The following is a 24,513-nucleotide window of genomic DNA, read 5'->3' as shown; positions in this document are numbered from 1 at the left end:
TTGGAAGTTTGCTTGGGGTCATTGTCCATTTGGAAGACCGATTTGCGACCAAGCTTTAACTTCCTGACTGATGTCTTGAGATGTTGCTTCAACATATCCACATAATTTTCATCCCTCATGATGCCATCTATTTTGTGAAGTGCATCAGTCCCTCCTGCAGCAAAGCACCCCCACAACATGATGCTGCCACCCCCGTGCTTCACGGTTGGGATGGTGTTCTTCGGCTTGCAAGTCTCCCCCTTTTTCCTCCAAACAAAACAATGGTCATTATGACCAAACAGTTCTATTTTTGTTTAATCAGACCAGAGGACATTTCTCCAAAAAGTACGGTCTTTGTCCCCATGTGCAGTTGCAAACAGTAGTCTGGCTTTTTTATTGTGTTTTTGGAGCAGTGGCTTCTTCCTTGCTTAGCGGCCTTTCAGGTTATGTCGATATAGGACTCGTTTTACTGTGGATATAGATACTTTTGTACCTGTTTTCTCCAGCATCTTCACAAGGTCCTTTGCTGTTGTTCTGGGATTGATTTGCACTTTTCGCACCAAAGTACGTTCATCTCTAGGAGACAGAATGAATCTCCTTCCTGAGCGGTATGATGGCTGCGTGGTCCCATGGTGTTCATACTTGCGTACTATTGTTTGTACAGATGAACGTGGTACCTTCAGGCGTTTGGAAATTGTTCCCAAGGATGAACCAGACTTGTGCAGGTTTACAATTTATTTTCTGAGGTCTTGGCTAATTTCTTTTGATTTCCCCATGATGTCAAGCAAAGAGGCACTGAGTTTGAAGGTAGGCCTTGAAATACATCCACAGGCCGATCAGAAGCTTCTAAAGCCATGACGTCATTTTCTGGAATTTTCCAAGCTGTTTAAAGGTACAGTTAACTTAGTGCATGTAAACATCTGACCCACTGGAATTGTGATACAGTGAATTATATATTAAATAATCTGTCTGTAAACAATTGTTGGAAAAATGACGTGTCATGAAGTAGATGTGCTACAAAGTAAATGTCCTAACTGACTTGCCAAAACTATAGTTTGTTAACAAGAAATGTGTGGTTGAAACACTTAGGTTGGAGTCATTAAAACTTGTTTATGTAAACTTCCCACTTCAACTGTACATCGTATCTATTCATTTATGATGTCGTCACTTGACTCCCTACCCCCATATCTGTTGAGTAGACGGCCTACCTCTTAATACAACACGACGAGTCCAGTCACACTACTCAACATCATCTCCCACTTCTCCATTACCATCAGAGCATCGATACAGGGAACATAACACTGAGATGCAGTACTGTATCAGACACCTCGACAGCAACGGCCTGTCATAGCGTCGACACAGATAATTGATCTAGATAAACGGCAGGCAAAGATAGGAAACAGTGAAGAGCAGAGAGACTCCTCAGCACCATTTCTATCCCTCCATCCCTCTCTTTGCTCTCCTCCTCCACCTCTCTCCCTGAGGGTGTGAAGAACATATATAGTACCAGGCACAAGTTTGGACACACTTACTCATTCAAGGGTTTTTCTTTATGTTTACTATCTTCTACATTGTAGAATAATAGTGAATACATCAAAATTATGGAATAACGTAGTAACCAAAAAAGTGTTAAACAAATCAAAATATATTTGATATGAGATTCACCTTTTGCCTTGATGACAGTTTTGCATTCTGTCAACCAGCTTAACCTGGAATGCTTTTCCAACAGTCTTGAAGGAGATCCCACATATGTTGAGCACTTGTTGGCTGATTTTCAACTCATCCCAAACCATCTCAAGTTGAGGTGGTTTACATGTTGCGTTTATATTTTTGTTCCTTATAGAGCCCTGTGTGTGCATTCTAATGTTGACATCACAATGGGTGAGTTACTGTGTTGACATAACTTTTCAGTAACAGAGGCTAAATATATGGTGTTTTTCCTCAGAGAAAAATGTTATAGATTAAGTCAGCAGTGCTTTTTAAATGCAGGAGGACAGCTTTTTGTTAGAGGTGGTTCACTATCGCAGGTGTCCCTCCAGCTGAGAAGGACAGGGGGCTCATGGTTCATTTATATTGGGGGAGATGCAGCACGCTGAAGTACCATCGCTTACATGTGAATTAGAGTTTGCCTGACCACGCATCAGATGCATTTTACGTGATGCTCCTGGTGAATATTGACGATCTACTCTCCCTTTACATTTGCAGGCTACACGAGTGACTATTAAAGCACTGCAGTCTACATTTCTTGTCGACTGTGTGGGGGGAAAATAAACGCATGTCGGGAGCTGGGGCTGTCATTACCGACGCAGCTGTGTTAATATGTTATTACAGTTCGCTGAAAGAGAAGAGAAATTGACTGAATTGAACACACCACACACAATTGAACCCATCAAATCTGATTGGTGACATCCACATATTTATCAGATGTTATTGCGGGTGTAGCGACATGCTCTTCTCCCATGAACAGCAACATACACAGACAACAGCACTGCCACATGGTATTTAATCACAGCAACTCAGAAAAGAAAAGAAATGCCATTTTGGGCCCCATACAAATAATCCCTTCAACTGATTAGCAGGAGGAGAGTACACAGTAGAATACTTCTCAATACAGACATTAGAAAACCAGAAAACAAGAGTCCATAGAGAATGGGCTTCATCAGTGCTGCTGGTATTGAAGGTGCAGAAGTACAGCGGTGTGTGTGTGTGTGTGTGTGTGTGTGTGTGTGGTGCCTGTGGGTGGGTCACTACTCGTTGAGCTGACAGAGCAGAGCTGAGGCCTTGGTGATCCAGTAGTCACTAGGCAGGCTGGACGGCAGCATCACAGTCACCACAAAGTTAGTAGAGTGGCCTGAGAGAGAGAACACACAGGTCTGTCACTATCTGGACATGATGCAGAGGACCAGAGAACACACAGGTCTGTCACTATCTGGACATGATGCAGAGGACCAGAGAACACACAGGTCTGTCACTATCTGGACATGATGCAGAGGACCAGAGAACACACAGGTCTGTCACTATCTGGACATGATGCAGAGGACCAGAGAACACACAGGTCTGTCACTATCTGGACATGATGCAGAGGACCAGAGAACACACAGGTCTGTCACTATCTGGACATGATGCAGAGGACCAGAGAACACACAGGTCTGTCACTATCTGGACATGATGCAGAGGACCAGAGAACACACAGGTCTGTCACTATCTAGACATGATGCAGAGGACCAGAGAACACACAGGTCTGTCACTATCTAGACATGATGCAGAGGACCAGAGAACACACAGGTCTGTCGCTATCTGGACATGATGCAGAGGACCAGAGAACACACAGGTCTGTCACTATCTAGACATGATGCAGAGGACCAGAGAACACACAGGTCTGTCACTATCTGGACATGATGCAGGGGACCAGAGAACACACAGGTCTGTCGCTATCTAGACATGATGCAGAGGACCAGAGAACACACAGGTCTGTCACTATCTAGACATGATGCAGAGGACCAGAGAACACACAGGTCTGTCACTATCTGGACATGATGCAGAGAACACACAGGTCTGTCACTATCTGGACATGATGCAGAGGACCAGAGAACACACAGGTCTGTCACTATCTAGACATGATGCAGAAGACCAGAGAACACACAGGTCTGTCACTATCTGGACATGATGCAGAGGACCAGAGAACACACAGGTCTGTCACTATCTGGACATGATGCAGAGGACCAGAGAACACACAGGTCTGTCACTATCTGGACATGATGCAGAGGACCAGAGAACACACAGGTCTGTCACTATCTGGACATGATGCAGAGGACCAGAGAACACACAGGTCTGTCACTATCTGGACATGATGCAGAGAACCAGAGAACACACAGGTCTGTCACTATCTGGACATGATGCAGAGAACCAGAGAACACACAGGTCTGTCACTATCTGGACATGATGCAGAGGACCAGAGAACACACAGGTCTGTCACTATCTGGACATGATGCAGAGGACCAGAGAACACACAGGTCTATCACTATCTGGACATGATGCAGGGGACCAGAGAACACACAGGTCTGTCGCTATCTAGACATGATGCAGAGGACCAGAGAACACACAGGTCTGTCACTATCTAGACATGATGCAGAGGACCAGAGAACACACAGGTCTGTCACTATCTGGACATGATGCAGAGAACACACAGGTCTGTCACTATCTGGACATGATGCAGAGGACCAGAGAACACACAGGTCTGTCACTATCTAGACATGATGCAGAAGACCAGAGAACACACAGGTCTGTCACTATCTGGACATGATACAGAGGACCAGAGAACACACAGGTCTGTCACTATCTGGACATGATGCAGAGGACCAGAGAACACACAGGTCTGTCACTATCTGGACATGATGCAGAGGACCAGAGAACACACAGGTCTGTCACTATCTGGACATGATGCAGAGGACCAGAGAACACACAGGTCTGTCACTATCTGGACATGATGCAGAGAACCAGAGAACACACAGGTCTGTCACTATCTGGACATGATGCAGAGAACCAGAGAACACACAGGTCTGTCACTATCTGGACATGATGCAGAGGACCAGAGAACACACAGGTCTGTCACTATCTGGACATGATGCAGAGAACCAGCACCAGCCCTAAAGAACAAATTACTAGCTTGATCACCACCTGGGTCCACTTTACTAGGGACAAGTGAGGGACAGAGCTGGAGGTAAGTAGTAGGGCTCTAGGTAGGTAGTAGGGCTCTGGGTAGGTAGTAGGGCTCTGGGTAGGTAGTAGGGCACTGGGTAGGTAGGTAGGTAGTAGGGCTCTGGGTAGGTAGGTAGTAGGGCACTGGGTAGGTAGGTAGTAGGGCTCTGGGCAGGTAGTAGGGCACTGGGTAGGTAGGTAGTAGGGCACTGGGTAGGTAGGTAGTAGGGCACTGGGTAGGTAGGTGGTAGGTAGGTAGTAGGGCACTGGGTAGGTAGTAGGGCTCTGGGTAGGTATTAGGGCACTGGGTAGGTAGGTAGTAGGGCACTGGGTAGGTAGGTAGTAGGGCACTGGGTAGGTAGTAGGGCTCTGGGTGGGTAGGTAGTAGGTAGGTAGGGAACTAGGTAGGTAGTAGGGTACTGGGTAGGTAGTAGGGCACTGGGTAGAGTAGAGCTCTGGGTAGGTAGGTAGGGCACTAGGTAGGTATTAGGGTGTGTATAGGGACATAGTGTATAAGTGTACCTGTCGTAGACAGAGTCCTGAGGTCTTATACAGTGGAACTTGGTACAGTTTAGTAAGAGGAAGGGCTATAGGTAGGACTGTATTGCAGTGGTTCTCAAACCTCTCCTTCAGGACCTCCAGACATGTTGTTATAGCTCTGAACTCTCTCTCCTGATTCACCTAGTCAAGGGCTTGATGATTAGTTGAATCAGGTGTGCTGGTTCAATAGATCAAATCCATGGAACGGCCGTGGGTCCCAGAGGAGAGGTTTGAAACCCCCAGATGTAGAGTGGTTATACTGAGTGTACAAGATATTATGAACACCTTCCTAATGTTGAGTTCCATCCCCACCACTTTGCCCTCAGAACAGCCTCATTTCGGGAAACTGTTGAGCGTGAAAAACCCAGCAGTGTTGCACAGTTTCCCATGTGTATCAAGAATGGTCCACCAACCAAAGGACATCCAGCCAACTTGACACAACTGTGGGAAGCGTTGGAGTCAACATGGGCCAGCATCCCTGTGGAACGCTTTCAACACCTTGTAGAGTCCATGTCCTGATGAATTGAGGCTGTTCTGAGGGCAGAAGGGGGTGTCCTTACCTGTAGTAGACAAAGTCCCAGCCCTAGCTGAGGTCTTGTACAGTGGAGCCTGGTAGAGAGACGGATCAGGGTCGTAGTTCTGCTGGGGTTCGAAGTGCACCACGGGAAGCATGGCGTTCATCACCCGCGGCAACGCATCCTCGATCACCATGTTGACGTCGTCCCAGCGACTGGCGTCCATGAACATCCCGTGCACCAGCACGCCGTCGTTGATGGTGGGTAGCTATGGAGACAGAGTGGTACTGCAGTTACCATAATGTCATATTATGATCCATTATGATTAGAGGCCTGGGTTTTGGACAATCATGTCACATGACCTGGTTTTGAACCTTTAGTTAAAGCTTTATCCTCCAGCACCATCTTCAGACAGTTGTTTTCATTTTAGGTCTAATTCTCATTTCTGGATAAGGCTTTAAATAAAGGTTCAAATCTAGGTCATGTGACATTGTAGTCCAGAACACAGGTTCCTAATAATGATACAGATACTGTTCTAAAACCATCTCTCCAGGACCAGACTAGTTAATTCACTGATGACCTCTAAACATCCCACAGAGGTCAAAGTGTGTTGGAGTCATTTCTATCAGCGAGTAGCTTAGCTCCTTCATGTTTTTACAGAGTCAGACTTTGCTTTGGAGGCAGGATGCAGTAAACTCCTTCCTGCCCTCAGGGCAACCAGTCTAAATATGTCCCTCTCCCCTCCCTGTAGCTACCTCAGAGTCCATGTCCAGCTCGCCCCCGGCCGGTAGGGTCTTCAGCGCCTCGCTCACGGCCCCCTGGTCTAGGTAGACCGGCAACACGTTGAAACGGAAGTTGAGCTCGTCGATGGGGAGGTTATAGGTCCTGGCGTGGTTCTGTAGCGCCCCTACAGGACAGGAGGGTGAACAGCACAACAGCCTTTCAACATCTCAGTAACTGGACTGTAACCCAGTTTGGTCCTTTACTTTGGACTGATCCCAGACCTGTTCAATAATAACAGGATTTATAAATATACAGCACCTCTCTCAAACCCAACAACATACTATATCAGTGGTCACCAAACGGTCCATCGCCAAACATTTCTGTAAAAAACCCAACGATAAAGCCTTGTGTTCCTATTTATTTTATTAGCCTCGGGCTGTTGGTGGTAGGTGCAGCCAATTCAGCTGCCCTGCGCGCCGGGTATGTGACTGAAGGTACAAACTCTGCCTTCCCGGTGGGCCTGGAGAGGAAATCAAGTGCACTATGCCACCGCTGGCCAATCAGATGCTCAGATGACCGTGTTTGCAGTAATGTAGCAGGCATGAAAGAAAGCTACGGCAAAGTTGATACTGTGAGATTTCAGAACGTTTAAAACCATGACTAGAGAGAGACTGTCAACCAATACAGCTAAGAGCTTTTTCTGAGTGAGTTCATGTTTAAGATCTTACTCAGCACTGTCAACACTTTGTATTCAACACTTTTATAAGCCATAAAATGCACGTTCTTCCTATTTCCACTCAGTGCAGCAGTAATGAATGAGGAGGAAAGTGTATCGGTAGGCTTGCGTTGTTATTATTAGCGGCTTGGGTCTTTTTCAAGGAAAATTTCACTTTCTCTGTTCATAGGAGTAACAACATGAATTTGTGCATGAGGCAGAAGTAATGCGGTGTGACTCGAGTTTTGCCATCAGCTGGAAGACGGTGTCCCTTTTTGGTTAGTGTCAGTGGAGGAAAGGGAGAGTGGAGGGATGTTGAGAGGTGGACCCTCAGTCTGCTGCTCTCTCCCTCTGCTGAGACTGACGCTCAGTCTGCTGCTCTCTCCCTCTGCTGAGACTGACCCTCAGTCTGCTGCTCTCTCCCTCTGCTGAGACTGACGCTCAGTCTGCTGCTCTCTCCGTCTGCTGCTCTCTCCCTCTGCTGAGACTGACCCTCAGTCTGCTGCTCTCTCCCTCTGCTGAGACTGACACTCAGTCTGCTGCTCTCTCCCTCTGCTGAGACTGACCCTCAGTCTGCTGCTCTCCATCTCTGCTGAGACTGACCATCAGTCTGCTGCTCTCTCCCTCTGCTGAGACTGACGCTCAGTCTGCTGCTCTCTCCCTCTGCTGAGACTGACGCTCAGTCTGCTGCTCTCCATCTCTGCTGAGACTGACCATCAGTCTGCTGCTCTCTCCCTCTGCTGAGACTGACCCTCAGTCTGCTGCTCTCCATCTCTGCTGAGACTGACCATCAGTCTGCTGCTCTCTCCCTCTGCTGAGACTGACGCTCAGTCTGCTGCTCTCTTCCTCTGCTGAGACTGACGCTCAGTCTGCTGCTCTCTCCCTCTGCTGAGACTGACGCTCAGTCTGCTGCTCTCTCCCTCTGCTGAGACTGACGCTCAGTCTGCTGCTCCTTCCCTCTGCTGAGACTGACCCTCAGTCTGCTGCTCTCTCCCTCTGCTGAGACTGACGCTCAGTCTGCTGCTCTTTCCCTCTGCTGAGACTGACCCTCAGTCTGCTGCTCTCCATCTCTGCTGAGACTGACCATCAGTCTGCTGCTCTCTCCCTCTGCTGAGACTGACGCTCAGTCTGCTGCTCTCTCCCTCTGCTGAGACTGACGCTCAGTCTGCTGCTCTCTCCCTCTGCTGAGACTGACGCTCAGTCTGCTGCTCTCTCCCTCTGCTGAGACTGACGCTCAGTCTGCTGCTCCTTCCCTCTGCTGAGACTGACCCTCAGTCTGCTGCTCTCTCCCTCTGCTGAGACTGACGCTCAGTCTGCTGCTCTTTCCCTCTGCTGAGACTGACCCTCAGTCTGCTGCTCTCCATCTCTGCTGAGACTGACCATCAGTCTGCTGCTCTCTCCCTCTGCTGAGACTGACGCTCAGTCTGCTGCTCTCTCCCTCTGCTGAGACTGACGCTCAGTCTGCTGCTCTCTCCCTCTGCTGAGACTGACGCTCAGTCTGCTGCTCTCTCCCTCTGCTGAGACTGACGCTCAGTCTGCTGCTCTCTCCCTCTGCTGAGACTGACGCTCAGTCTGCTGCTCTCTCCCTCTGCTGAGACTGACGCTCAGTCTGCTGCTCTCTCCCTCTGCTGAGACTGACGCTCAGTCTGCTGCTCTCTCCCTCTGCTGAGACTGACCCTCAGTCTGCTGCTCTCTCCCTCTGCTGAGACTGACCATCAGATGCAGGCACCATCAGCCCAGTAAAATAAAAAGCACAGTATTTAAATGTATGCTCACTCAGCTGTGCCTCACAAGTAATACAACAATGGATCTATTACCGGTGTGATCATATAGCCTACCTCAAATTTTGAAATATAATTTTAAACAAATGTCCCGAACAACATTGCATTGGCAGGTAAATTCAAGCAAAGCCAGTAAGTGGTGATACTGTATTGGGCCTATAGCTTACTACACAAACCTCATTGCTACAGAACTGTTTTTAATTGGTTCGTGTTACATAGGCTTACATTATTTAAGTCATGGTAATAAAAAATCAGAGCGGTAGATCTCAGCATGTATTTTGATTCAAAGTGATCTTGACTCAGAAAAGGTTGGTGACCACTGTACTATATGAAGTAGACTACAATGTTGAAGAGAACAGAATATTGACTGGAGTACAGCAGATTGAATAGACTACATCCTTTGACTAGAGCACAGAATATTGAATAGACTACATCATATTGACTAGAGCACAGAATGTTGAATATTTATTGACTACATAATATTGACTAGAGTACAGCATATTGAATATTGGCTAGAGTACAGCTTATTGAATATTTAATAGAGTACAGCATATTGAATATTTAATACACTACATAATATTGACTAGAGAACATAACACAGTGGAGACGGTGTGTACTGACCAGTGAGGAAGCCCTGAGGGAAGAATAATCCAGAGATCCAGAAGGATTTGGGCTGACCCCGCATGATCCAGTTCTACACAAACACACAGACAGAGAGGAAGTTGGTTTCCCTGCATGAAAACACACACGCACACACAGACACACACACACAAGAAGGGGAGAGTGATTTTGTTTGGGTTATGTTAATCTCAGTTCCCAGAACCTAATTTTAAGGCTGTCACCAGAGACTGGGGTTATGTTCATCTCGGTCTGTCTGTGTGTAGACATTTAGGGATTGCGTAACACACAGTAAGACCAGTCTCCTGGAACAGAAGCTTCAGTCTGGGGCGATGGAGCGAGTGCACAGAGAGAACCAGAGATGGACAGAGAGCAGAGAGAGAGAGATTATTATCTAGTTCACTGGCTTTGGCAATGTTAACATGTTTCACATGCTAATAGAACATGTACATTGATAGAGGAGAGAGAAGACTGGAGATAGAGAGAGACAAGCAAAGAGAGAGAAGACTAAGGAGAGAGAGAGAGAGAGATAAAAAAGAGAGAGATGGGCAAATACCGAGCAAGGGAACAGAAGAATAGATAGTGGGAGTAAGAGATGAGAAAGAAGTCAGTCTGAAGTGGATGTCGTGCTGCTAATGTTTAAACATGATTCTCTCATCACATCCCACTACCCCTGATAATGACTGTGTGTGTGTGTGTGTGTGTTTCTCTGCCTGGGCGGAGTTCCTGTAAGCACCACACCATATGTTAAAAGAGTCTTCCCATCTGAGCTAATGAGAACATCTACATTTGTGTGTGTGTGTGTGTCTCTGCCTGGGCGGAGTTCCTGTAAGCACCACACCATATGTTAAAAGAGTCTTCCCATCTGAGCTAATGAGAACATCTACATTCGTGTGTGTGTGTGTGTGTGTGTTCACAGAATGTTACCAACAAGAGGACAACATCCACACATGTCAGAGTCTTCCTATCTGATGTAATGACAACATCCACACATGTCAGTCTTCCTGTCTGATGTAATGACAACATCCACACGTCAGAGTCTTCCTGTCTGATGTAATGACAACATCCACACATGTCAGAGTCTTCCTGTCTGATGTAATGACAACATCCACACATGTCAGAGTCTTCCTGTCTGATGTAATGACAACATCCACACATGTCAGAGTCTTCCTGTCTGATGTAATGACAACATCCACACATGTCAGAGTCTTCCTGTCTGATGTAATGACAACATCCACACATGTCAGAGTCTTCTTGTCTGATGTAATGACAACATCCACACATGTCAGAGTCTTCCTGTCTGATGTAATGACAACATCCACACATGTCAGAGTCTTCCTGTCTGATGTAATGACAACATCCACACATGTCAGAGTCTTCCTTTCTGATGTAATGACAACATCCACACATGTCAGAGTCTTCCTGTCTGATGTAATGACAACATCCACACATGTCAGAGTCTTCCTGTCTGATGTAATGACAACATCCACACATGTCAGAGTCTTCCTGTCTGATGTAATGACAACATCCACACATGTCAGAGTCTTCCTATCTGATGTAATGACAACATCCACACATGTCAGAGTCTTCCTGTCTGATGTAATGACAACATCCACACATGTCAGAGTCTTCCTATCTGATGCAATGACAACATCCACACATGTCAGAGTCTTAATGTCTGATGTAATGACAACATCCACATGTCAGAGTCTTCCTGTCTGATGTAATGACAACATCCACACATGTCAGAGAGAAGAAAATATGGTGTTTCACTGTGTCGTAGTACATTGATACATATGTACACAAATAGTGGTTTGGGGTAAATTGTGTCTGACTCATGACTTAAAGAGAGGTTCATTGCCCCAACTGTACAGCATTTCATGTGTCTATGAGAGAGATGTTGTCTCTGTCACCTCTATGAAGCAGGTCCTGAGGGCCAGGTCTTTAACCCAGCTGGCCAGGGGTTTGAGGGAGGGGTAGGCTGAGGTGCTCCAGTGGTTTGGAACCTGGTTGTTGAGGAAACTGGTGTAGATCCTCTCCATCTCCTCTGACATCACCACCAGCCCTGCTATAGCCTTCTGGAGGGTACACAGAGACACCTGGGCAAGGAGGGGGGGAGGCTGAATGTGAGGAGAAGTGTTTGTGGGTGTTTATCTGAGCCATCCACAAGAGAACATCATAAACCCAGAGGTCACCACTGCAGTAACGATATGCCAACAATGTGGCTGCAGCATCTGTCTTTATAAACACATACAGATCCTTTGGAAAGTATTCAAACACATTCCCTTTTTCCACATTTTGTTACGTTGCAGCCTTATTCTAAAATGGATCAAATTATATTTTTCCCTCATCAATCTACACACAATACCACATAATGACAAAGCGAAAACAGGTTTTTAGAAATGTTTGCAAAATATATATAAAAAAAAGAAAAATTACATTTACATAATTATTCAACCTTTGAGCTCAAAATTGAGCTCAGGTGCATCCTGTTTCCATTGATCATCCTTGAGATCAGTGGAGGCTGCTGAGGGGAGAACGGCTCATAATAATGTCTGGTACGGAAGAAATGGAATGGCATCAAACACATGGATGTATTTGTGTATTTGATACCATTCCAGTCATTACAACGAGCCCATCCTCCCCAATTAAGGTGCCACCAACCTCCTATGCTTGAGATCTATATAAGGTGCCCACAGTTGACAGTGCATGTAAGAGCAAAAACCAAGCCATGAGGTCAAAGTAATTGTCTGTAGAGCTCCGAGACAGGATTGTGTCAAGGCACAGATCTGGGGAAGGGTACAAAACAACTGTCTGCAGCATTGAAGATCCCCAAGAACAGTGTCCTCCATCATTTTATAATGGAACAAGTTTGGAACACCAAGACTCTACCTAGAGCTGGCTGCCTGGCCAAACTGAGCAATCAGGGAGAAGGGCCTTGTTCAGGGAGGTGACCAAGAACCTGATGGTCACTCTGACAGAGCTCCAGAGTTCCTTTGTGGAGATGGGAGAACCTTGTAGATGTACAATCATCTCTACAGCACTTCACAAATCAGGCCTTTATAGTAGAGTGGCAAATGGAAGTGGAAGTCACTCCTCAGTAAAAATACACATGACAGCCTACTTGGAGTTTGCCAAGAGGCACCTAAAGGACTCTCAGACCATGAGAAACAAGATTCTCTGGTCTGATGAAACCAAGATTGAACACTTTGGCCTGAATCTTGGCACCATCCCTATAGTGGAGCATGATGGTGGCAGCATCATCCTGTGGGGATGTTTTTCAGCGGCAGGGACTGGGAGAAAAGTCAGGATCGAGGGAAAGATGATTGGAGCAAAGTACAGAGAGATCCTTGATGAAAACCTGCTCCAGAGCGCTGAGGACTGGTTCACCTTCCAACAGGACAACCCTAAGCAAACAGCCAAGACAATGCAGGAGTGGCTTCGGGACAAGTCTCTGAATGTCCTTGAGTGGCCCAGCCAGAGCCCAGACTTGAACCCAATCTAACATGTCTGGAGAGATCTGAAAATAGCTGTGCAGCAACGCTCCCCATCCAACCTGACAGAACTTGAGAGGATCTGCAGAGAAGAATAGGAGAGACTCCCCAAATACAGGTGTGCCAAGCTTGTAGTGTCATACCCAAGAAGAATCGAGGCTGTAATCGCTGCCAAAGGTGCTTCAACAAAGTACTGAGTAAAGGGTCTGAATACCTATGTAAATGTGACATGTTTATTTGTAAATATGGGATATTGTGTGTAGATTGATGAGAAAAACTACATTTAATACATATTAGAATAAGGCTGTAACAAAATGTGGAAAAAGTCAAGGGGTGAATAGTTTCCGAATGTACTGTATGTCCCTCCACTATGCCTCTGGGGACCTTCCATTGAGACCTAGAGGCAGCAGCTGGAACCATGGACTGATATAGCTGTCCTAACATTTCATCAAGGACCTTTTCAATGCATTTCCATTACCAATAATCATCTCCTGATTTCACAGAATTTAAATACAATGAAAAATGAATGGCTGACAACTGGGACCCCTGACCCCTGACTCACCCGGAGGACCCGCAGCAGGTTGTTAAAGCGGTCTACTTCCTGTCCGAGGACGGTGGTGAGGGAGTTGAGGCGTCCGTTGGCGTCACGTATAAACAGAGCCTCCGCTGCCTCATCCATATCCAGACACTCTGAGGAGACAGACCGACAGAGAGACAGTCAGACAGAGAGACAGGCAGACAGACACAGACAGAGAGACAGACACTCTGAGGAGACAGACCAACAGAGAGACAGACCAGACAGACAGAGAAACAGACACGGACAGAGAGACAGACCGACATAGAGACAGGCAGAAAGAGAGACATACAAAGGCAGACAGATCAGACAGTGACTTCAACCACACTATAATGAGTTTAGAGAGACTTTAATTTCAAACCAAAGAGAACATCAAACCATAAAAGCACCAGAATAAGTCAAGCCTGAGACGTGTGTGTGTGTGTGTGTGTGTGTGTGTGTGTGTGTTTACGTGCGTCTCTCTCACCCGGGATCTTGGCGAGGATGGAGTCGGCCAGCTCGTGGACGATCTCGTCGTTGCTCTTGCCCCCGCCGCGGGCCGACGAGCGAGGCTGTACCTCCAGGATGGTGTTGATCAGGGTCATAGTCTCCAGACGCTGTACAGACAGACAAGACCTCACAGTTTTAGGGATGACAAGTAACCCACAGGACACAGGCAATATACGCCTACAGTATGTATCCATGTTGTCAGCATCAAAGATAGTGTTCTCCTCTTAACTGGCTGAATACATGTTTTGTATTAGTGATCTGACCTCTTATTTTCAGACAGTACATGAGAAAAATCTGTGGAAACAAATTTGAATTAGGTACTGTATAGTTAATTGTCCCCAAGCCAGTATTAGCCCACTGAGCTAAAGGTCAGGGTATATAAGCGGAGTGAAGTGTCTAACCTGGAAGGCGAGGTTGGCGTTCTCGTGCATACCAAAGATCTCAGGGTCGTCTATGAGAGGAAGGTTCTCTATGTACCTGTTATAGTCACTCAGTCTGTCTGCCTCGGGGGCAAAGTAGACACCTGATACACACAGACAGAATACGAACAGTTAGATCTCACTGAACACACACAACAGGACACACATTTCCCCCGTTTCTCAGATTCAGCAACATTGGTACACACAAATTGTACACACAAATTTGCACACACGCACACACAGTGGTCTTCACCTGAGGTGGAGAAGGTGTACCCTGGGTCCAGGGTGACAGGAGAGAAGAACCTTTTGAGGATGGTGCGGAGACAGCGCTGGTCCCAGGCATCAGTCACCCTGCCTCCGTAGGTTATCTCCCCTGGGGGGAGAGAGGGTGAGGGGAGGAGGAGAGAGGAGAGGGTGGGGGAGTCATTTGGCACTGAGAGGAAGAACATGGACAGAAACCTGGAGGGGCTACCTCCAGAAGAAATGCTCATGTTGGTTTTAAAGTCATTCCCCTAATGAACACGACCCACTTTACATGAACCTGCTGTGGAAAACACATGTGCACATTTGGAATCATTCCTATTACAGGCAGAGTGGAGCTGGCACAGAGGGCCTGCTGGGTAAATGGAAGGTTCTAATCTAGGTTCTAAACTTTAGTATGCAGAACACGGTGGAACCCAGCGGAACCCTTCTGTCTACCTCTCAGTTATTACACTACGTGAGAGAGGAACACTTTTATTCAGGATGAAAAAAACTATATCATGCAAGGTTAAACAGCAAATGATTTTCAAATTGATGGTTTCCGCATACAAAGAACGGTTAAATTAGGAATTAAACAAACATTACAAAGCCTGAAAAAACTTAACAATGGAAGAATAATGAAACAAAAAATGGCCTCAGGAGCGTGTAATCCCCCCCCAAATGTTTTTAATGATGCATAATCATAACATCAAATTTGAAAATGGGGAAAAACATAATTTCAGTTTAGAGATACACTACATGACCAAAAGTATGTGGACACCTGCTTGTCAAACATCATTTGCAAATCACATTTTATTGGTCACATGTTATTGCGGGTGTAGCGAAATGCTTGTGTTCCTAGCTCCAACAGTGCAGTAGTATCTAACAATTCACAACAATGCCTGCTGCTAAACCTCCCAGAACCTCAGGGTCTTCCCTGCTGCTAAACCTCCCAGAACCTCAGGGTCTTCCCTGCTACTAAACCTCCCATAACCTCAGGGTCTTCCCTGCTGCTAAACCTCCCAGAACCTCAGGGTCTTCCCTGCTGCTAAACCTCCCAGAACCTCAGGGTCTTCCCTGCTGCTAAACCTCCCAGAACCTCAGGGTCTTCCCTGCTGCTAAACCTCCCAGAACCTCAGGGTCTTCCCTGCTGCTAAACCTCCCAGAACCTCAGGGTCTTCCCTGCTGCTAAACCTCTCAGAACCTCAGGGTCTTCCCTGCTGCTAAACCTCCCAGAACCTCAGGGTCTTCACTGCTAATAAACCTCCCAGAACCTCAGGGTCTTCCCTGCTACTAAACCTCCCATAACCTCAGGGTCGTCCCTGCTACTAAACCTCCCAGAACCTCAGGGTCTTCCCTGCTACTAAACCTCCCAGAACCTCAGGGTCGTCCCTGCTACTAAACCTCCCAGAACCTCAGGGTCTTCCCTGCTACTAAACCTCCCAGAACCTCAGGGTCTTCCCTGCTGCTAAACCTCCCAGAACCTCAGGGTCTTCCCTGCTGCTAAACCTCCCATAACCTCAGGGTCTTCCCTGCTGCTAAACCTCCCAGAACCTCAGGGTCTTCCCTGCTGCTAAACCTCCCAGAACCTCAGGGTCTTCCCTGCTACTAAACCTCCCATAACCTCAGGGTCGTCCCTGCTACTAAACCTCCCAGAACCTCAGGGTCTTCCCTGCTACTAAACCTCCCAGAACCTCAGGGTCGTCCCTGCTACTAAACCTCCCAGAACCTCAGGGTCTTCCCTGCTACTAAACCTCCCAGAACCTCAGGGTCTTCCCTGCTGCTAAACCTCCCAGAACCTCAGGGTCTTCCCTGCTGCTAAACCTCCCATAACCTCAGGGTCTTCCCTGCTGCTAAACCTCCCAGAACCTCAGGGTCTTCCCTGCTGCTAAACCTCCCAGAACCTCAGGGTCTTCCCTGCTGCTAAACCTCCCAGAACCTCAGGGTCTTCCCTGCTGCTAAACCTCTCAGAACCTCAGGGTCTTCCCTGCTGCTAAACCTCCCAGAACCTCAGGGTCTTCACTGCTAATAAACCTCCCAGAACCTCAGGGTCTTCCCTGCTACTAAACCTCCCATAACCTCAGGGTCGTCCCTGCTACTAAACCTCCCAGAACCTCAGGGTCTTCCCTGCTACTAAACCTCCCAGAACCTCAGGGTCGTCCCTGCTACTAAACCTCCCAGAACCTCAGGGTCTTCCCTGCTACTAAACCTCCCAGAACCTCAGGGTCTTCCCTGCTGCTAAACCTCCCAGAACCTCAGGGTCTTCCCTGCTGCTAAACCTCCCATAACCTCAGGGTCTTCCCTGCTGCTAAACCTCCCAGAACCTCAGGGTCTTCCCTGCTGCTAAACCTCCCAGAACCTCAGGGTCTTCCCTGCTGCTAAACCTCCCAGAACCTCAGGGTCTTCCCTGCTGCTAAACCTCCCAGAACCTCAGGGTCTTCCCTGCTGCTAAACCTCCCAGAACCTCAGGGTCTTCCCTGCTGCTAAACCTCCCAGAACCTCAGGGTCTTCCCTGCTGCTAAACCTCTCAGAACCTCAGGGTCTTCCCTGCTGCTAAACCTCCCAGAACCTCAGGGTCTTCACTGCTAATAAACCTCCCAGAACCTCAGGGTCTTCCCTGCTACTAAACCTCCCATAACCTCAGGGTCGTCCCTGCTACTAAACCTCCCAGAACCTCAGGGTCTTCCCTGCTACTAAACCTCCCAGAACCTCAGGGTCGTCCCTGCTACTAAACCTCCCAGAACCTCAGGGTCTTCCCTGCTACTAAACCTCCCAGAACCTCAGGGTCTTCCCTGCTGCTAAACCTCCCAGAACCTCAGGGTCTTCCCTGCTGCTAAACCTCCCATAACCTCAGGGTCTTCCCTGCTGCTAAACCTCCCAGAACCTCAGGGTCTTCCCTGCTACTAAACCTCCCATAACCTCAGGGTCTTCCCTGCTGCTAAACCTCCCAGAACCTCAGGGTCTTCCCTGCTGCTAAACCTCCCAGAACCTCAGGGTCTTCCCTGCTACTAAACCTCCCAGAACCTCAGGGTCTTCCCTGCTGCTAAACCTCCCAGAACCTCAGGGTCTTCCCTGCTGCTAAACCTCCCAGAACCTCAGGGTCTTCCCTGCTGCTAAACCTCCCAGAACCTCAGGGTCTTCCCTGCTGCTAAACCTCCCAGAACCTCAGGGTCTTCCCTGCTGCTAAACCTCCCAGAACCTCAGGGTCTTCCCTGCTGCTAAACCTCCCAGAACCTCACAGTGGCCAGCAGTAATGTGATGAATAATGGAGGACCCGGCAGGGAGACAGGCAGACAGGGAGGGAGGCAGGAAGGCGGGAAGGGAGACAGGCAAGGAGGGAGGCAGGCAGGGAGACAGGCAAGGAGGGAGACAGGCAGGGAGACAGGCAGGGAGGGAGAAGGACACACACACACAGCCCTACCAGTGATGTAGATGAGAGCATCCCAGGGTATATGGCCAGTCTGACAGTAGAGGTTCTGGTTGAGCAGGGCACACTCTCTGTCGCTGTCGTTGAACTCATAACGGATGTTCCAGCCCAGAGGACCAAACTTCTTCCTCTCCTGCAACACACACTCACCGTTTTTATTCTAGTGTCAATCTCAACATCAGTGACAAAGACATAATGAATACAGTAGGAGGTGTGTGTTCTGACCTGTATGATGGTGTGGAAGAAGACATAATGAATACAGTAGGAGGTGTGTTCTGACCTGTATGATGGTGTGGAAGAAGACATAATGAATACAGTAGGAGGTGTGTTCTGACCTGTATGATGGTGTGGAAGAAGACATAATGAATACAGTAGGAGGTGTGTGTTCTGACCTGTATGATGGTGTGGAAGAAGACATAATGAATACAGTAGGAGGTGTGTTCTGACCTGTATGATGGTGTGGAAGAAGACATAATGAATACAGTAGGAGGTGTGTGTTCTGACCTGTATGATGGTGTGGAAGAAGACATAATGAATACAGTAGGAGGTGTGTGTTCTGACCTGTATGACGGTGTGGAAGAAGACATAATGAATACAGTAGGAGGTGTGTTCTGACCTGTATGATGGTGTGGAAGAAGACATAATGAATACAGTAGGAGGTGTGTTCTGACCTGTATGATGGTGTGGAAGAAGACATAATGAATACAGTAGGAGGTGTGTTCTGACCTGTATGATGGTGTGGAAGAAGACATAATGAATACAGTAGGAGGTGTGTGTTCTGACCTGTATGATGGTGTGGAAGAAGACATAATGAATACAGTAGGAGGTGTGTTCTGACCTGTATGATGGTGTGGAAGAAGACATAATGAATACAGTAGGAGGTGTGTTCTGACCTGTATGATGGTGTGGAAGAAGACATAATGAATACAGTAGGAGGTATGTTCTGACCTGTATGATGGTGTGGAAGAAGACATAATGAATACAGTAGGAGGTGTGTGTTCTGACCTGTATGATGGTGTGGAAGAAGACATAATGAATACAGTAGGAGGTGTGTGTTCTGACCTGTATGATGGTGTGGAAGAAGACATAATGAATACAGTAGGAGGTGTGTTCTGACCTGTATGACGGTGTGGAAGAAGACATAATGAATACAGTAGGAGGTGTGTTCTGACCTGTATGATGGTGTGGAAGAAGACATAATGAATACAGTAGGAGGTGTGTTCTGACCTGTATGATGGTGTGGAAGAAGACATAATGAATACAGTAGGAGGTGTGTGTTCTGACCTGTATGATGGTGTGGAAGAAGACATAATGAATACAGTAGGAGGTGTGTTCTGACCTGTATGATGGTGTGGAAGAAGACATAATGAATACAGTAGGAGGTGTGTGTTCTGACCTGTATGATGGTGTGGAAGAAGACATAATGAATACAGTAGGAGGTGTGTTCTGACCTGTATGATGGTGTGGAAGAAGACATAATGAATACAGTAGGAGGTGTGTTCTGACCTGTATGACGGTGTGGAAGAAGACATAATGAATACAGTAGGAGGTGTGTGTTCTGACCTGTATGACGGTGTGGAAGAAGACATAATGAATACAGTAGGAGGTGTGTGTTCTGACCTGTAATGGTGTGGAAGAAGACATAATGAATACAGTAGGAGGTGTGTTCTGACCTGTATGATGGTGTGGAAGAAGACATAATGAATACAGTAGGAGGTGTGTTCTGACCTGTATGATGGTGTGGAAGAAGACATAATGAATACAGTAGGAGGTGTGTGTGTTGACCTGTATGATGGTGTGGAAGAAGACATAATGAATACAGTAGGAGGTGTGTTCTGACCTGTATGATGGTGTGGAAGAAGACATAATGAATACAGTAGGAGGTGTGTTCTGACCTGTATGATGGTGTGGAAGAAGACATAGTGAATACAGTAGGAGGTGTGTTCTGACCTGTATGATGGTGTGGAAGAAGACATAATGAATACAGTAGGAGGTGTGTTCTGACCTGTATGATGGTGTGGAAGAAGACATAATGAATACAGTAGGAGGTGTGTTCTGACCTGTATGATGGTGTGGAAGAAGACATAATGAATACAGTAGGAGGTGTGTTCTGACCTGTATGATGGCGTGGAAGAAGCAGACTCCAAAGATGATCTTCCTCCACTGGCGTCCCAGGATGTGCTCCTCAAAGAAGTTGTTGGTGATCTCAGTGAACGCCCGGCGCACGTTGGCACGTAGACCCTTAGGAGGCTCGTTGGTCACCTGGCCCACGCACACACACACACACAAACGTCCACACACACACACACACACACACACACACACAAAAACATCCACACACACACACAAACGTCCACACACACACACACACACACACACACACACACACACACACACACAAACACACACACACACAAACGTCCACACACACACACACACACAGACACACACAGACACACACACACACACACACACACACACACACACACACACACACACACACACACACACGTCCAAAAATAAAAGGATAACCAATCAGATAATTCTGAGACATAGACATGCACCCATGCTCAATCACACGGGTTAGGTGTGTGTGCACACACACGTGTGTATGCATCTATAAAGAGCGATGGTCCTACATGCGTGTATAAGCCGTGTGTGACAGGACTACTCTGTCATGGTTAGAGAAGGCCCTGTGAGGGATATGAAACACTGTCCAGAGTGGCTAAGGTTGAGAGGACAATCTGTCCAAAGACGCAAACAGGAAATATCGGAATTGCTGAAGATCCATAAATATCTCAACAGAGCCTTGAGAATCCAATACTGTTTCAATTTAAACAATCCAAGATTATGCTTGTCATGAAGTTGGCCTGTGGGTAAGGTTTATGACCCCCCCCCCCATAAATACCTTTCTCCCTTCCCCTCTCTTACTGACCCTACTGAAGGACTGCTGTCCTGTTAAATATAGAGAGTCTGGGAACATCAAACAAATGGGGAAAGGAACCATATTTTGATAATAAAACCAGTTGGAAATATGCTTGATAACGTAATGAGTATGTATGTCAGTTCATTGTTATCTGAGACATTATGATTGATGACAGGATGACATAAACTGTACCTGAGAAAGTATACACCCTCTAGTTATCAGAGTCACATGGAATTGTTATGCAATTGAAATGTTTGATATTGAAATTGTTTGTTAGGAGATTAAATGTAATTTTAGCTTCCAAATGAGAGAATTGGGTTTTCATAAGGAAAGTGCCCTGCTCGATCAGTGGCCAACCCTGTGAAGAGACAGGGGTTATAAACGATGAAACACCCCCTCCCCCCTCTCCACTATATAAGCCTTTGACGAAAAGACATTCACTAGTTCCAGTACGGGAGGTCTGCAGCCTCTACATTAGAAGGACACATGAGAACTAAGCCAACCTCGGCGTGAGCTATGGTATGAACTGGTATGAACTTTGAGCTTATTCACTACAGAAGTGATACTTCCTAGCCGTTGAGTTAGCCGCTGCTAACGTGGGCTAGGAAAGGACGGACGACGGATCCAGTCTAACAACCAGACGAAGATACCACCACGTATCCAATTTACCACCATTGACATTCTTCCACTACAGGAAGATCTGTTGGCCAACCCGGCCAGCATCTACGACCAATCTACCGAAGCGCAGCTCAGAGTAAATATTTATTGCATTTTCCTTTTCCAAATGGGCGGTAATTTAGAATGCATAAGATAATGTATTTACGATAGCATAGCTGCTGTTTCTGTGTTCCTAAATCTTCCCGCTCTTTCATTCAAGCCCAACCCCCTTTCCTTTGTGTAACCAGGTTCCGTTCACCAGGGGTGAATTCTGTATGACATCATTTGTATTCTGTGTATTTGTAATTCTGTGTGATTAGTTTAGGTATTTAGTAAATAAATAATTAAACCCAATTTTGTATTGCTGATTCAACTTGTTAGCCAGGGTTCGTGAAGATAACCAAGAATTTACAACTTTCATGATGAGACTGAAAATAAGATAAGGGTTAATATTGACTGCTATCGATGTAAAATATTACTAAGTATTTTAAGAGTTTATTCGGAAGATAACGGCTCTATAAACGTTCTTCTGTGGTGCCCCGACTTTCTAGTTAATTACATTTACATGATTAGCTTAATCAGGTAATATTAATTACAGAGAAATCATTTTATAAGTTAGCATGTCATATCACTTAATCCGGCATAGCCAAAGACACGACATGCTCTAGAACCTAAGACTGAGATTCTAGAACCTAAGACTGAGATTCTAGAACCTAAGACTGAATTCTAGAACCTAAGACTGAATTCTAGAACCTAAGACTGAGTTTCATCATCTAAGACTGAGTTCCAGAATCTAAAACGGAGTAGTAGAACCAAAGTTTGAGTTGTAGAATCAAAGGTCTCTATGTCCTGTGACAGAGTGTAAAGGTGAGCGTTACCTTGACAGAGTTCTGGAGGACGGTGACAGGGAACACCTTGGTGGGCATGGAGCTCAGGAACAACCTGAAGTTCTCATGGATCACCGTGTCTAACAGGGAGGAGGTGACAGAATGAGTCAGTAGACATACACACAGCACACACACAGGGTCAGTCCAGTCCATAGCGTGTAGTAGAGAGGTCCAGCAGCACAGGACAGCCGCAGGTGCAGGGTGTGTGTGTGAGTGCCATTAAAATCCCCATTCACCCTGTGTCCTGACCTAACCACACAGCAACACCTCACACCACCTGATACCCAGGTACATACAGTTGAAGTCGGAAGTCATTAAAACTCACTCCACAAATTTCTTGTTAACAAACTATAGTTTTGGCAAGTCGGTTAGGACATTACTTTGTTTCATTTATTTTTTATTTAACTAGGCAAGTCAGTTAAGAACAAATTCTTATTTACAATGACGGCCTACCGGGGGACAGTGGGTTAACTGCCTTGTTCAGGGGCAGGACGACAGATTTTTACCTTGTCAGCTCGGGGATCGATTTTGCAACCATTCGGTTACAAGTCCAACGCTCTAACCACTAGGCTACCTGCCGCCCGTGTGGATGACAAGTATTTTTTACAACAATTGTTTACAGACAGATATTTCACTTATAATTCACTGTATCACAATTCCAGTGGGTCAGAAATTCACATACTGTACATTAAGTTGACTGTGCCTTTAAACAGCTTGGAAAATTCCAGAAAATTATGTCATGGTTTTAGAAGCTTCTGATAGGCTAATTGACATCATTTGAGTCAATTGGAGGTGTACCTGTAGATGTATTTCAAGGCCTACCTTCAAACTCAGTGCCTCTTTGCTTGACATGGAAAATAAAAAAATAAATCAGCCAAGACCTCATAAAAAAAATTGTAGACCTCCACAAGTCTGGTTCATCCTTGGGAGCAATTTCCAAATGCCACGTTCATCTGTACAAACAATAGTACGCAAGTATAAACACCATGGGACCACGCAGCCGTCACACCGCTCAGGAAGGAGACACGTTCTGTCTCCTAGAGATGAACGTACTTTGGTGCGAAAAGTGCGTTTGCAACTGCACATGGGGACAAAGATCATACTCTTTGGAGAAATGTCCTCTGGTCTGATGAAACAAAAATAGAACTGTTTGGCCATAATGACCTTCGTTATGTTTGGAGGAAAAAGGGGGAGGCAAGCAAGCCGAAGAACACCATCCCAACCGTGAAGCACGGGGGTGGCAGCATCATGTTGTGGGGATGCTTTGCTGCAGGAGGGACTGGTGCACTTCACAAAATAGATGGCATCATGAGGTAGGGAAATTATGTGGCTATATTGAAGCAACATCTCAAGACATCAGTCAGGAAGTTAAAGCTTGGTCACAAATGGTTCTTCCAAATGGACAATGACCCCAAGCATACTTCCAAAGTTGTGGCAAAATGGCTTAAGGACAACAAAGTCAAGGTATTGGAGTGGCCATCACAAAGCCCTGACCTCAATCCTATAGAAAATGTGTGGGCAGAACTGAAAAAGCATGTGCGAGCAAGGAGGTGTACAAACCTGACTCAGTTACACCAGCTCTGTTAGGAGGAATGGGTCAAAATTCACCCAACTTATTGTGGGAAGCTTGTTGTGTAAGGCTACCCGAAAGTTTGACCCAAGTTAAGCAATTTAAAGGCAATGCTACCAAATGCTAAAAGAGTGTATGTAAACTTCTGACCCACTAGGAATGTGATGAAAGAAATAAAAGTTGAAATAAATCATTCTCTACTATTATTCTAACATTTCACATTCTTAAAATAAAGTGGTGATTCTAACTGACCTTAGACAG

The 24,513-nt window shown here is 46.4% G+C and overlaps 1 protein-coding gene across 1 annotated transcript in view; it reads right to left on the bottom strand.

Annotated features, from left to right (window-relative positions):
* Positions 1-2,373: 2,373 nt before the first annotated feature.
* LOC115191569 (dynein heavy chain 6, axonemal-like) overlaps positions 2,374-24,513 on the bottom strand; it is a 123,999-nt gene continuing 101,859 nt past the window's right edge. The window contains 12 exon segments of the mRNA XM_029749361.1: positions 2,374-2,830; positions 5,778-6,000; positions 6,488-6,639; positions 9,573-9,645; positions 11,483-11,668; positions 13,626-13,753; positions 14,104-14,233; positions 14,528-14,649; positions 14,799-14,918; positions 18,207-18,345; positions 20,328-20,474; positions 22,674-22,762. Coding sequence (XP_029605221.1) covers positions 2,727-2,830; positions 5,778-6,000; positions 6,488-6,639; positions 9,573-9,645; positions 11,483-11,668; positions 13,626-13,753; positions 14,104-14,233; positions 14,528-14,649; positions 14,799-14,918; positions 18,207-18,345; positions 20,328-20,474; positions 22,674-22,762 — 1,613 coding nt within the window. The 3' untranslated portion in view covers positions 2,374-2,726.

The sequence above is a fragment of the Salmo trutta genome, chromosome 4, assembly GCF_901001165.1.
Source record: "Salmo trutta chromosome 4, fSalTru1.1, whole genome shotgun sequence".
Taxonomy (NCBI): domain Eukaryota; kingdom Metazoa; phylum Chordata; class Actinopteri; order Salmoniformes; family Salmonidae; genus Salmo; species Salmo trutta.
Note: the sequence above shows the minus strand (reverse complement) of the source record. Positions and strands in the feature narration are given on the sequence as shown.